The sequence below is a fragment of the Syngnathoides biaculeatus genome, chromosome 9 (assembly GCF_019802595.1).
Source record: "Syngnathoides biaculeatus isolate LvHL_M chromosome 9, ASM1980259v1, whole genome shotgun sequence".
Classification (NCBI taxonomy): Eukaryota; Metazoa; Chordata; class Actinopteri; order Syngnathiformes; family Syngnathidae; genus Syngnathoides; species Syngnathoides biaculeatus.
This window is the reverse complement of record NC_084648.1, coordinates 11,970,738-11,984,378: the sequence shown is the minus strand read 5'-3', so window position 1 is coordinate 11,984,378 and position 13,641 is coordinate 11,970,738. Positions and strand designations below refer to the sequence as shown.

General features: G+C 39.3%; 1 protein-coding gene across 1 annotated transcript in view; it reads right to left on the bottom strand.

Moving 5' to 3' along the window:
- hhip (hedgehog interacting protein) overlaps positions 1-13,641 on the bottom strand; it is a 52,259-nt gene that overhangs the window by 10,773 nt on the left and 27,845 nt on the right. Inside the window, exons 6-11 of the mRNA XM_061830731.1 lie at positions 12,291-12,464; positions 12,077-12,220; positions 11,860-11,978; positions 9,361-9,484; positions 6,775-6,920; positions 5,132-5,213 (exon numbers count right to left, since the gene is read on the bottom strand). Of these exons, the coding sequence (XP_061686715.1) occupies positions 5,132-5,213; positions 6,775-6,920; positions 9,361-9,484; positions 11,860-11,978; positions 12,077-12,220; positions 12,291-12,464 (789 nt within the window). The remainder of the gene's footprint in view (positions 1-5,131; positions 5,214-6,774; positions 6,921-9,360; positions 9,485-11,859; positions 11,979-12,076; positions 12,221-12,290; positions 12,465-13,641) is intronic.

Genomic DNA, 13,641 nt, shown 5'->3' with positions numbered 1-13,641 from the left:
AAAAGCCTTTTATTTCCCCGTCCATCTTAAATCTTCCACCACCTCTACTGTGGTCCTCTCCTCAACAAAGCAGTATGAATAGCGGCTGCTACATTTCACAGTAAATATTCTTGCACAAAAAGTTCTACGATTAAGACCATAACATTTTACAATCATAGGGCCCTGTTATGAGAATGAATCAGACTTTGTTACCAGAATTTAATTTTTGGCAAGAATTAAGTTGTAATGGAGCAAATTTACAGGAAAGTCATAATGTGGAGCTGTACGTAAATGTAAGGTGGAAAAAAAACTACTTTTATGACCATTAAATCGTATTACAATAATTTTTTTCTTACAAAAATAACTTGATTCTAACATTCGAATAAAGTTGTATTTTTTAATATTATTTTATTTTATATTTATATATGTTTTTTTTAAAAGGCCCAATTGACTCAAGGTCAGAATGTATTGGTGCACTTTTATGAGAAAGTTTGTAATGTTAAGAGAAAAAAAATGGCACTGTTATGAACATAAAGTCATGAGAGTAAAGATAATTTTACAATAAAGTCAATACAGTGTGGGAATAAAGTTATATCAAAAGAAAAGTTAAGAATTTGAGAATAAAGTCATTATGCAAAGATTTACTTTCATTAAGTTGTAATATTGGTTGAAAAACCTACTATAATACAAAAATAGAGTTATAGTTGCAGATAAAAGGCACATTACAATAAAAGAAAAGATAATTTACTATAATGAAGGTATACAACAAGAATTGAGTCGAAATATTGCGAGAAAAATGTTGCTAATTAAATATAATATGAGACAAGAGAACAATGTAATGGAAAAAAATGACAGATATTGGGAGAATTCAGTGTTTAAAGATGGATTTCTGGCCTGAGTTTGACAGTCAGAATCCGCAAAATTAGCAGGACTGGATGATTTCAATCATACGGCAAAACCGCCAACCACCACAAGCTTTGCTATTTTCTCTCTTTGTTTTACATACCCCGCATTCAGCAGTTTTCAATGCAGGGTGGCCTATTTATTATCGGAGGCGCACTTCCACTGACAAACAAATACCTCCAAATGAAGTCAGGACGTGTTTACACAAACACTGTTGAGGGATTTTATGGCTAATGTTTCATTGAAGGGCCTTTAGCGCCTGAGCTAACAGCTCCTCCATGTTCCTAAACACACGCGAGGAGAATTAAGTCTCACTGACATGGCAAACCCGCCATACTTTTAGGTGCAATAAAAACAGAACATTACCAGGAAAAAAAAGAGTCAGATTATTACAAAAAACTTACGAAGCAAAAAAAGTTGTAATGGTACAAGAACGAAGTCAGAATTTTGAAAGAATAAAGTCATACTTTCACGTATAACGGTTATACTTTGATGAGAGTCATTATATTTGATGAGAGTCATTATATTATCGGAAAAAAGATAACACTTTGTTATGAAAAATAAATAAAAGAACATTTTGATAGTACTGTAGACTTTGGCATTGAAATATAAGTTTGATTCTATATTGGTATATGTGATAATCTTCACTGTGTGTCAAAGTATCAGTTGTTTGTAGGTTCCACCATGTTATGAAAAAAAAAAAGAAAATTTTGTTGTAATTACGAGAATAATATAAGAATAGAGTTTTAACATGAAAAAGATCAATTTTATGACAAAACATTCAAAATTCGAAATTCTATTGAATAATTCCTTTTTTTATTATGTTTTTCTATTAAAATGCAAAAATTTTGTGGTGATTTTTGTGAGGCTGGAATGGATTGATGGCATTTCTATTGAATTTAATGTGGAAAGATGATATGAGATACAAGTGTTTTGAATTTCATGTGGGGGTCAAAGAACAAATTGAAGTCTTATGTCAAAGAACCACAGTATCACGAGAGTAAACTCATTTCTTGCTATGTTATAACCAGGCACCTCCACAGTGTGGAAGACCTGGCCGACTTAATCCCGCTCTGAGGTCAGAAACTTTAGCCCTCCCTCATCCTCGCCGTAAAAAGATCCGAATAACGAAGCAGCGAGACTCCTGCAACACGGGGTCTTCAGACTAAACAAGTGCAAAGAATTGTTGTGATGGGGAGAGGAACGCACTGAGCGCTGGAGCCAGAAACCATAAATAAGGAGCAAGTCATCGGGGCCCCTTCTTGAAACATCTGCGGTGTAATTAATTGCGCTGTCGCCTGGGTGGCACTTTCGTCACCCGCGACTGATCAGCGGCATAACATATTTCAAGTGTGATTCCCAGTCTGTCTCTCTTGATTTAAAAGGAGATACTTCATTGCCGGGCCTGTCTTTTGCCTATTCCCACCCGTTTACTAGAACGGACAAAATGCACGCAGGCGCTGCATACAGCGGAGCCTCCAAAGTAATACAGCGATACCTCGGTTCTTGACCACAATCCGTTCCAGAAAACAGTTCGAAAAGTGAATTGTTCGAAAACCAAATCAATGTTTCCCATTACAATGAATGGAAAAACAAATAATGCGTTCTGAACCTAAAAAATTAGGCTTTTTAAAGCATTTTTTTAGCTTTTCCTGATAATAAACTGCATCGTAGAAATACATGTATAGTTTAAATACTATATATAATAAAATAATTTAAGAAATATTTTTTTTTTTGCTTAAAATGTATGCTTTAGTAGAAGAGTATGCGCACCAGATTCATATTCTGCCATCAATTCTTTCTTGAAGTCGACAGTTTTATGGAGAGCTTTCCGTTTTTCAGCACCAGGAGCCTTACTTTTATGATTGGGGGTTAATACGAGATGAGAATGAAATGAGAAGAAAAACAACAGTCACTACTGGGACACGTCTCTGTACAGAGGCTGCTCTATACAGAATAACAAAAGTGCCCTGATTGCGCCACGCGTGTTATGTCATTTCCGTTTTTTTTTTTTTTTCGGGGGCGTTCGATAGACAATACCAAAACGCGGTGTGGGTGGGTCAGCTGCTTGCACCGCGCGTATGAAGTTATTTCTGGGTTTTTTCGGCGGCGTGGGAATTCACAACAAAGCTCGTTGTGGGTTAGCTGGTCTGGCCACGCCCAATATGTTATTTCCAGGTTTTGTTGGGGGCATTCGAGTACAGATTTTCATTCGAAAACAGAAGCAAAAAAAAATGATTTGTTCGAAAACTGTGATGTTTGAAAACTGAGGCTTTACTGTACTTTGGTAATACTTGTAATACTATTTCAGAAGGCAGAAAACTGCCAAGGTCGATTTCAAACCTCCAAATTCAATGTCGGTGCCATTTATACAGTACAGTGAATTGCTTTAAATTTGCAGCATTCACAAATTCGCATATATATTTTTTTAAAACCGTCATCCGTTGTTCACTGAAAATCTTGTCCATTGACTATTTTTTTTGTGCTCAGGAAAAAAAAGGATAGAATCTTGGCATTGCTGTTAGGATTAATTGATTTTATTTTTCCGCATTTCAGATTTCCTATTCTGTTGCCAATAATTAAATGCGCCTTTAAAAGATAAACTAAAAGTATGTGTCTGCTTCTCTCCTGATGCTGCTAATAATAGCCCATGCAATCTACAATTTATTATTGTGTAAATGCAAAAAGGTGAGCAAACTGACAGTGCAATTCTGTTGATAAATATAATGGTACTTGAAGAGCTAAGTGTTTTTTACAGTAGTATTTGGTTTTAAAGATGTTAGCTAGGCAGTGTGCTAGGGCATGTGCTGAAATAAATGACGTGCCGAAGTTGGCGGGACGAAACAGGTGGCCCGGTGTTTTTCCGCCGCTCTCAGCAAAACAAAACCTGCAGTCCGAGTGCTCTGAAAATAACCGGCGCGCGGTTACGTTGCCAGTTACAGCGTGCATCCATCCAGCTAAGCTGTTAGCAATACCTGACAATAACGTAGCGAAATGCAACGCTCGCTCTCCAGTTACCGTTCCACGCCGGCTACGGCCGAGGCACTGGCACTGGTGAGGATTTGAAAGCCTGTTGATTAACGGTGGCCTTGTGGGTTGCATTGGCGCCAGATCGTGTCACACCGGCCACTTTATTGGGTACACTTCCACTATGGCTCCTCTGAGTCTAATTCTGCCTCTTCGAAGATATTTAAGGCCACAGGCTACTGCCCGCATCGTTAGATGGCATTAAAAAAATGTGATAGCTGATACCAGAAGTTTGCAGCATAAAGATCCAATTCCGAATTGGTGTTACGTACATCCCAGGGGCTGAGGTTTAAAAACGTAATGGCGATCTGGTATAATAATTACACATTTACGTGATCTTTTTCCCACGTGTACATAATTAAACACGATGCCTTTAAAAAATTTTTTTCTATTAAGGGAGGAGTAGGGGTGCACCACCTCAGCTGAAAGGGTTTCAACAGCATCTTTGCTTCTTAAAAATTTGGAAATATTGTCCGTACAGGCAACAATGTTTTTCAAATGAAGCCATGTCGCACACTGGATCACAAAATTCCCTGAAGGCACTGGAATTTGCATATTGTGTAACGCAGGTGGACCAGAATATCTTGTTGAATTCTTTAGCAGTTGAGAAATTTCAGTTGAGGGACAAGAAACATCTTGATTCATTAATCTTGTTTGATGAGGGCTTCATACTCTGAGACGTTTTACTTAATGTTTAAAGGGGTGTACATGGCTTAAAAAAAGTTGCGCCTGACGTACTCGCGCATGCAGATCCCCTTCATTTTACTAAATATCTTTCACTGAGCATTCGAAAATAAAGACATTTTTAGAGCTTCTTATTTCTGACAATTTATTGAGGGGATGTAGGGGAGAGTGGGTGCACCATCTCTGTTGAAATGTTACGATGAGTGTACCTGGCTTGAAAAGTTCCACATAAGGACCACAACATTTTTAAAACACAGAATCTCAAATTTGCCTGCTCATATAATTTTGCAACAGTTTTTTAGGGTGTAATCAGGGTAGAATGGGCACACCGTCTCTATTGAAACATTGAAAGAGTTTTGTTTGTTTTAATATTTTAAATCCAACTGATTATCCTGTCTGCATTTATGAACATTTTGATTTGTGAATTTGAGCTATTGGGGCGAAGTGGAGTGCTCAAGATCATGGTGAGAACAGCAAGGCTGTGTACAACCACGGACAGATGAGTGCACACAGTTCAAGGAGGAGTGCTGAAGTGTACCTTTTGGGGTCCACCAACTTGTAGAGTTTCCCGCTGTGCGACTGCGCCATGCTTTTACTGCTCGCCAGTATGTAGGCTTCACCTGAAACGAAAAGGAAAAAGCTCACATGAAAGACGTTTCAAACACTCACGACCAGGAAGCATGGGGGAATAATTTAATGAAGAACAGCAAAATTCCACGAGGGACAAACTGTAAATCTGTCTGCGGGGTCCCGCGTCTTTCGGGATGCACACCAGCGGGCAGGAATCTAAATACCTCCTTAAAAACCGAGTGCGACAGCTGGCGCGGGAGCGATGATCAAACATTTATTATGGCCGTTGTTGAGTGAGTGTTTGACTTAATCAGAAACACTGCAGCTGACAGTTCATAATGCCGCCAATGACTGGTGGGGTGCAGCTGGTAGAATGTTCTGTATCACATTAGGTCGCTCACCTCGCTTCACCCAAGCGCTCCCGAGCTGACGGCAACACGGTACACACGTGTAAAACATTGCACCGTAGGTGGCCCAGTATGCAAAACGTGAGATCTTTGGATTATATGTGTGCTGTTTTATGGAAATTACATTTAATCCAACAGGAAGTACAAATTTAATATCCTGTTGACTGCAAGTCAAAACCAGTATTTCTCAAATGGTGGCCGTCCCTCGCCGGGAGAGCCGTCCACTGACAAAACAAATGCCTCCCTCAAAGAGTAACGTTGCTTATCTCCAATTACCCACATGCAGAAATTAAAGCAAACTGCATTCTGTTGCTCACCAAAACAGCAGCACCTACCAAAGCACAGTCACTAAGAATGATTAGTAAGGAGGAGAAATGCACTCTATAGCTACATTTTTGCTTCTGTCCTCTTTGTTTTAAACTCACTTTTTCTTTCAAAAAGTATAAAATTGTATGATTGGTTAGTATTAGTCCACACAAAAAATGGAAGACCTCCCACCAATAAATGCTATTTAGGTTAAAGTCGCTTTGAAAATTGCATTTATTCCCCCACCGTCCCCAATCTTGTTGCCAGAGTTATAATTCCTGCATCTATATGTACTTACATGCGTTTTCACAGTTTTCTCAGGTCTTCCTATGTTCCAAAATCATACATGTTAGGTTCAATCAAAACTCAATTTTCCATAGGTCTGCATGTGCCCTGCGAATGGCTGGTGACCACTCCGTAGTAAATCTCCCCAGATCCCACAAACTTATAACCCTAACCCTCCAAACAAAGCTACAGAAAATGGACAGATATACTAATATGGTGATCTTATTTAATATTATTCCCAAAATAAATATTACTTAAATAATATTCCCAATATATGCGACCAGCCACTATTTGCAGAAATATGGTATGCTAAAACGTTACTTTGAAAATGTTAGTTTATTTTACTCCCTTCAATCTTGTTGCCAGAATTGAAAATTTAAAAATAATACAACAGATTGACAATCAATTTTCCATATCGCTTCACAAATCAGGGGAAATAAGAGTTTGGGGTTTTTTTTTTGTCTACCACGATATTTCTCTTGACTAGGCAGTTGTGTTTTATTGTTAGAGCATTTCAATTGGTTTAAGCATCTTTAGCACGTCATTTGTAGTGCAAATAAATAATGAAAACATTAGTAGTATTGTACATCATCATCATCACTGCCACACTGACCCAGTTCATCTTCTCCAAATCCCAGGATGTTTCCAACTAGCAAGGAGCCACAAGATCCGTCTGAGCCCAGACAAAGTGGTTTCTCCTGCCACTGCTCGCTTGCTGGTGACAGCGTTATCAATGACTTCTGGAGAATCCGCAGGTTACTGTGACAAACACGTAGGTGGGACAGAACAAAAATCAATTCTTGCCGGCCCTGGGTTGCTCAGAAAATGTCAGAGCACATGACCTCGCGTCTTCAATGCCGGTAAATGTGTTATACTAAGTGTGTCTTTCAAGTGAATGAATAAATAATGAAGCTCAAATGGAAACACAGACGTGGCATCTTAAATCTGATGGAGAAAATTGTGCTATATGTGGCATTGAACATTACAGAGTTTGTTTGTGGGATACTACCACGTGTCACATTTTTACCATAAAGAAGAAAGAGAAACCTTTAAGAGTCGGTGACATTGTATGAGTAATGCTGACAGAAGAGGTTAGAGAGAAAGAAATGAAACCAAACATGGCTATAGAACATTTCAGCGAATAGCTGACGTTTTCCACTGAAAAAAAAACAAAACAAAAAAGAATAGCTGAATTTGGGAATATTGAGCCGCAAATAGGTTCCCGGTATGCCAATTAAGGATGTGCGTTGTGGATGTGAAATTGCGGAATGACCACCTGTCCACTGGAACGCGACGTTATATGCTTCGGTAGGTGCTGCTGTTTTAGTTAGTGACTTAGTACAAAAAGGCTTGTGAACACCATAGTTTACTTGTGGAACTATGTGCTATCATGTTATAGATCGAAATGCCTTAGCCCTTATATATGTATTGCATTAAACAGTGTAGTAAATAACAGGTGTAAGCTATGTGAGAAAATGAGGTAATAAATGATATTGATTTAATTTAGTATGTCGAGAAAGCGTGTGAACCGTTTACTTTGTGCAATCTGGTACTCAGACCACTAACTTATTGAGATATCATTGCATCGCGAAGATTTTTTTTTTTTTCAGCCTCAACAACATATCCGCAAATTGGCACGTATTTCGGGCCACCGCACATTGTTTCTAAGCCAATCCCAAACATCCTAAAAGGAGGGGAATTTTCTCGCTGTTATTTACTTCCTTTTTGCTTCTTCAAGCGTCAGCGTTTGACATCAGCAATAGAGGATGAATTTCAAACCAAAGAAAAGTGTGAGCAGCGCAGACCAGGATGTCTCATCTCCATTTACATTGAATTGGCTGGGCTACTGTGCTGAGACTAACACAATATCTCCATCCCCCAAACCCCACCCCAACATAGTTGGAACTTTGTTTTTACCCTGGCAAGACCTAACGCTAGGGACAGACTAAATAGGGTGAGAACGAGAGAGGACTGTCGTGATCATTGTTGAGTAAGCGCAAAAAGGGTGGAGCAGTCTCGTAAATCTTAGAAACAACAAACTTTCTGAGGCTAAGAAATAAAAGACTTCAAAGGTGATCTAAGACAAAAAGAAGAGTCGAATTCATGCTCTGGATGAATGAGAATATTCACAGGCACAACTTCACAGGTTATTATGGGAAGAGTTAACTGCAAAACTCGTTAGAACTTTCCCAAGTCTGTCTGATGGATACAACTGTGCTGCAACTTTAACTGTAAAACATGTAGATGCCGCAAGGGCACGATGTGACGTCTGTAAAGCTGACGTCAGTTTTAGAAGAGAAAGTACTCACCTAGGCCTGCAGCTGGCTGTCAAATATTTTTAAGAATCGATTCTTCGATTGATTATTCCATCGATTCGTTGGATAAAAAAAAAAATTCCAGCAGTTTATTTCTACATTATTTTAACAAATGAGTTTATTAACTGATTTTTATTTGGTATTGTTTGATTAGGATACACTTAAATAATTAAGCAATTTCAAGAGAAGCAGAGCTATTGTGCTCATGAAACAGAACCAAATCTTTGGGAATGATTAATGAGAAGGTCTACTAGTTCTAGTTCCACTTCTGAGGCTGCTTCAGGTCCAATTACATGTCGGTTGCTGGTTATTCACACTAAAGCTGCAAAGGAAAATTATTTTCATAATACATTAGACTGGGTGGAACTGTGGCGCAACTGGCTAGAGTGTTGCCTTCACAGTTCTGAGGACAGGGGTTCAAATCTAGGCCCCGCCTGTGTGGAGTTTGCGTGTTCTCCCCGTGCCTGCATGGGTTTCCTCCAGGTACTCCGGTTTTCTCTCATATCCCAAAAACATTAATTAATTGGAGACTCTAAATTGCCCCAAGGTGTCATTGTGAGTATGGCTGTCGTCTCTCTACGAGCCCTATGATTGGGCTAGCAACCAGTTCAGGGCGTGCCCCGCCTCCTGCCAATACTCCCGTGACCCTTGTGACGATAACCGGCTCAGAAAATGGATGGATGGATACATTAAACTGATTATAAATCAAATACTGGTTTGGTTTGTAATGTCAGAAAATGGGCAAAAATGTTGATCATTATTTTCTTTGTAAATGACTGAATAAATGAATAAAAAAAGTCTTTGCCAAATTAATGTAGATGGATTTCGATTTGTGTATGTAAGCCACGATTTAAAAAAAAAAAAAATTAGTATAATATCCTTACCCAAGCCTATCTCCAAACACGTAACTGCCATACAATCTTCGAGACTGGCAACCCCTGTAGATGAAGCCTCCCACTGGTGGTGCTCCTCGAATGGACTGCAGGTCGTAGACAGAAGGTTCGTTTTCTACACAGCATGAAGAGGATACGTGGGGATTTAGTAAGTTGTTAATGCTACTGTAGTCTCTGTGTAAAAACAAAAAAAAACCATCGGGATCAAACCCCTGCTTCACAATAAGAATACGAAAAGCAGGAGAAACCATCCAGCATTCATTGTATCAGTCCGAATGAGAGTACCTGGTTTTGTCTCAAAAAGTTTAAAAATGCACAAACCCGCACAAGGTCATGCCGCTATTTTATTTATGAGAATATTTTCCCGCCAATAATGATCAGACTGCAGTACAGTGATCATTGGAAAACTGATTGCAAATGGGTTCAGCAGTATTTTGGAAAACAACACAAATGCCATGGCGTTTGGTGAAGTTAAGAGTACGTAAAATAATCTGTACATCCCTATATTTGGACAGGGACAGTATTGATATCTGTTTTTGCTGTATCTTTTTAAACGCAGATTGAAAAAGTCTTAATATTCTGAAAATGAAGTGATATTTCTTGGTGGCAAAGAAAAAGTTGAATTTTTACATGAATAAAGTCATGCATTTTGAGAAAAAGTCATCACATCTTACATGAATACTTTAAAAAAAAAAAAAAAAAAAAATCGCAAATTAGACAAAATATCACATGAACAAACGTTTGAGAAAAAAAAACACTGTGGAAAAAGTGGCATTTTTAATGAATGAAAAGATTGAATGAGTAGCTGGAAAAGGGCGGTTAAAAGCTTTTGGCTCGTCATAATTACGGTATAGTCTGTGAGAAAGGGAAGAAAACAACAATAGAGCCACGGCCATTAAATGTGACAGTGGAACCGTTTCTGAGGTGGAACAAACATTACATTTTGTCTACACCACATGGACTCTGGCAGACATCAGACACTGTCCCCCTGTCCGGTTCATAAGTTTGACGCTGATGTAATAAGACTTATTTTTGGAGTGCAGTGGTCTTGGCAATGGGAAATGAGAATGGCGGCGGTCGTGCTGATTTCCCAACGGTAATGACTTTCCAGTTTAGATAATTGGCCCCTGTCGTGGATCATCCCTCACGAGGGGGAGTGGCGGGGCAAGTATACAATCTAGTTGCCAAAGTTGTAGTTATTAAGACAAACACCCGTAATTTATTTGTGGAAGAAAAGTGGGTTAAAAATGATCAAGACCACCATTTTTCCCCGTCTCATTGTGAGAGGAACCCCGCTGAGATTTGACTTTTCAACAATGCTTAGCCGTCACCCCTGCGGTTATAGCTGCACAAGAGGGGGGAGAGGATGGAAGTAGGTTGCGTGTATCTGTGCACGGGTGGGTTATTTCTGTAGCACTTACAGCATTTTTACATTGAACCTTCTCTAACTCGGCAGTCGTCCCGATTTGTTTCTCAACGTGTTGCCAAAGCTGTGTTCTTACAAAATGATATTTGTAAAAGAAGAGAGTGGGGAAAACATTGGAAAATTCTTGGTTCTCAACTTAAAGCCAAAATTTCAAGAAGGCACTAAGTTTCAAACTACATCATAAACAATGCTACAGAAGGAATTCTGACTACTGTACTATATTTCTTAAAATACTGCTTTTAAATTAGACCCCATACCTCAATTTGTTGCAGGGGAGGTATTAAAAACATTTAAAGAAAAAAAAGGAAAACTCACATCTTCTTCTATTTTACTACCCATTTTTGGAGTCATAGTAATTACTATATCAGTTCACACAAACATTAAACTGACCCCATTTGAACTTCATTACTAACCAAAACAGCAACATCCACTGAGGCCCATAAGGAGTTATGTAGAGGAATTTATGTCTCGAGTCGAGTTTCCTCAACTAAAATAACATGTTGAGGATATGGTGCCCATTAAAGAGTTCACTGATGAGCTCATTTGAACTCTGTTGCTCACCAAAACAGGAGCAAGCTTAGATATCGTTCAGATGAAGGGTGGAATCTTTCTATGTTGTCCACGAGGTCCATCAAATAACTCACCTTTCTTCACCGGGAAGAAAATTTAAACTGGTTCCCGTCCAGATAAGACAAGGTTGACTGCTGAGGGCCGGTGAAGTCTGTTGATAACCCAAAATAAAATCTCTCTCGGATTAAGTGAGGAGTCTTTTACCGTGGGTGCCACGCTTCCTGTTTATTCTCAATGGAAGATGTCCCAATTTTTATTTTGCTAACTAAATCAGCAGCACCATGCCACATACTCAGTCCCTTGGGTATTTAGGGGATTTACCGCCTGCACAGTATTAAAGATGATCCTACATTTTTACCTTTTTTGTAGTATTTTAAACACCCATTTCACATGCTATAAATTGTAAAGTAACTAAAATGAATTTAAAAGAAATGCCTCTCTCCCATCTCCAGTTGAGCCATTTGCAACCTATACAGTAAGAAACCTGTACTCACCATAGTCTTTCCCCATGGATATCTCCAATATTCTTCCCGCGGTGGAGTTTTTGCCATGAGCATCCGTGCAGAGCATGAGGAGGCTCCCATTTTCGGTTTGGAGCCGATCCACACTGCACCTACGCCACACAGAACAGTGAAAAATTGAATACAGAACAACAAAATAAGTATGATGTCTATGAGTTTGCCCCTTTTTTTTTTTTTGCATTTGACTAACCTGCCTGGGTCATGTAAGCCTTGTGCAAAAATTTCCGGGGGCTGGTTGGTGCTGTTGAAGTACGGGTTGTCTCGCGGTATGGAATAGGGGGATGCGCAGCTGTCCGTGTCTACGTCTACCCTGAGCATGGACCCTGTGAAATCACTGCGTACAATTGCACCCTTTAGGGTTTTGGACTACCTTTGTGCCTCAATACCCTTCGAACCTTCCTCACCTGAGTCCATCCATCTCCTCCATGTCATCCAGGGTGATCATCCCGTCCCCCAAGACGATGTACAGCAGACCCTCGGGGCTGAAAAGGAGCTGCCCGCCCAGATGCTTCCGGTGCAGTTCAGCCACTTCCATCAGTACCCGAATGGTTCGGGTGTCCACCTGGTTTGGGTTCTTTCTGAGGGGAAAAAAGAAGAAACAGACTCTTTCATACATGGATCCTGCTGGCATGGGTTTATCTGTCTTTCATACAAACCCCAGTGACGAGAGCTTTCACCATTGTACGCTTTAAGAAAAAAATACAGACAGCTAAACATCTGACTTGCCATCTAAATCCCCAATCACTTTTTGCATTGACAGTGAAAAATTACAAGCAAAACCAACTTTTACTATGTGTACTAAATAAATAAATTAAAACAAAAAAAAAATTATATTTGATTATTTGGAAACTATTTATGGGCTCGTGGTTACACCATAGCAGCTTGTGTGTGTGTCTACTTAAATGCAGTAATGTAGCAGTGAGACCCTGCATGCTTGCAATTTGGCAATTGCAAATTCACAGATTAGCTGATTTATTTCGTGAACCTAACCGCTACTATTGACCCAAAACCTCAACTCTTCACTGCTTTTGTAGTAAGGTCAAAGTAATAGACGTCGTACTGTTGCCATTTTGGGGTCAAGGAACGATGCTGAAGTAATTACATTAGTTTCATGTACACGAAAGTAGTGTTTTGCCATCGTCTTGTTGGATTCTCTTGTCAATGCACTTTTAATGTGAGTTGAGGAGGTTTATTTTGACCCCCAAAATTGTCCTTTGTCACTATGTTGTGGCATCTTGGTGTCAACAAACTGTGAGTTGAGGAGTTTCAGTTAGACAGAAATGGGAAAAGAATATTTGAGATACAAGGGTTTTTTTTTTCTTCTGCACATACTCATGGAAAAAATTACGAAGGAATCTGATGGAACCAGTTTTTGTAGGTTTGTCCGTTATATGCCGCAACATAAATGAAAGGCAAAAAAATGCTGACGTGAGACCAAATGAAACCCATCAGTGGCATTAAAATAACCTTCTAGAAATGTCAAATTGAGACATGAGGCAGACAGTGGACAAGCAATGACATCACACAGTCTCTCGCAAAGTGATGCTTTGGCTTCACTCGTATGAGCAACAATCCATCCTGGCTTGTTTTCAGTGACTAAAGGTCCAGCAATTTGCCAAAATAAATAAATAAAATGCAGCTTCGCAGAGTAAACGACGCTGTAAAAGTGCCATCGAATCCTCTAATTGAGTTACGCGCCCGTGCACCGCAAGTCAGTCATCAAGACGGCGTGCCAAAAGTGTAATTAAGATTAGA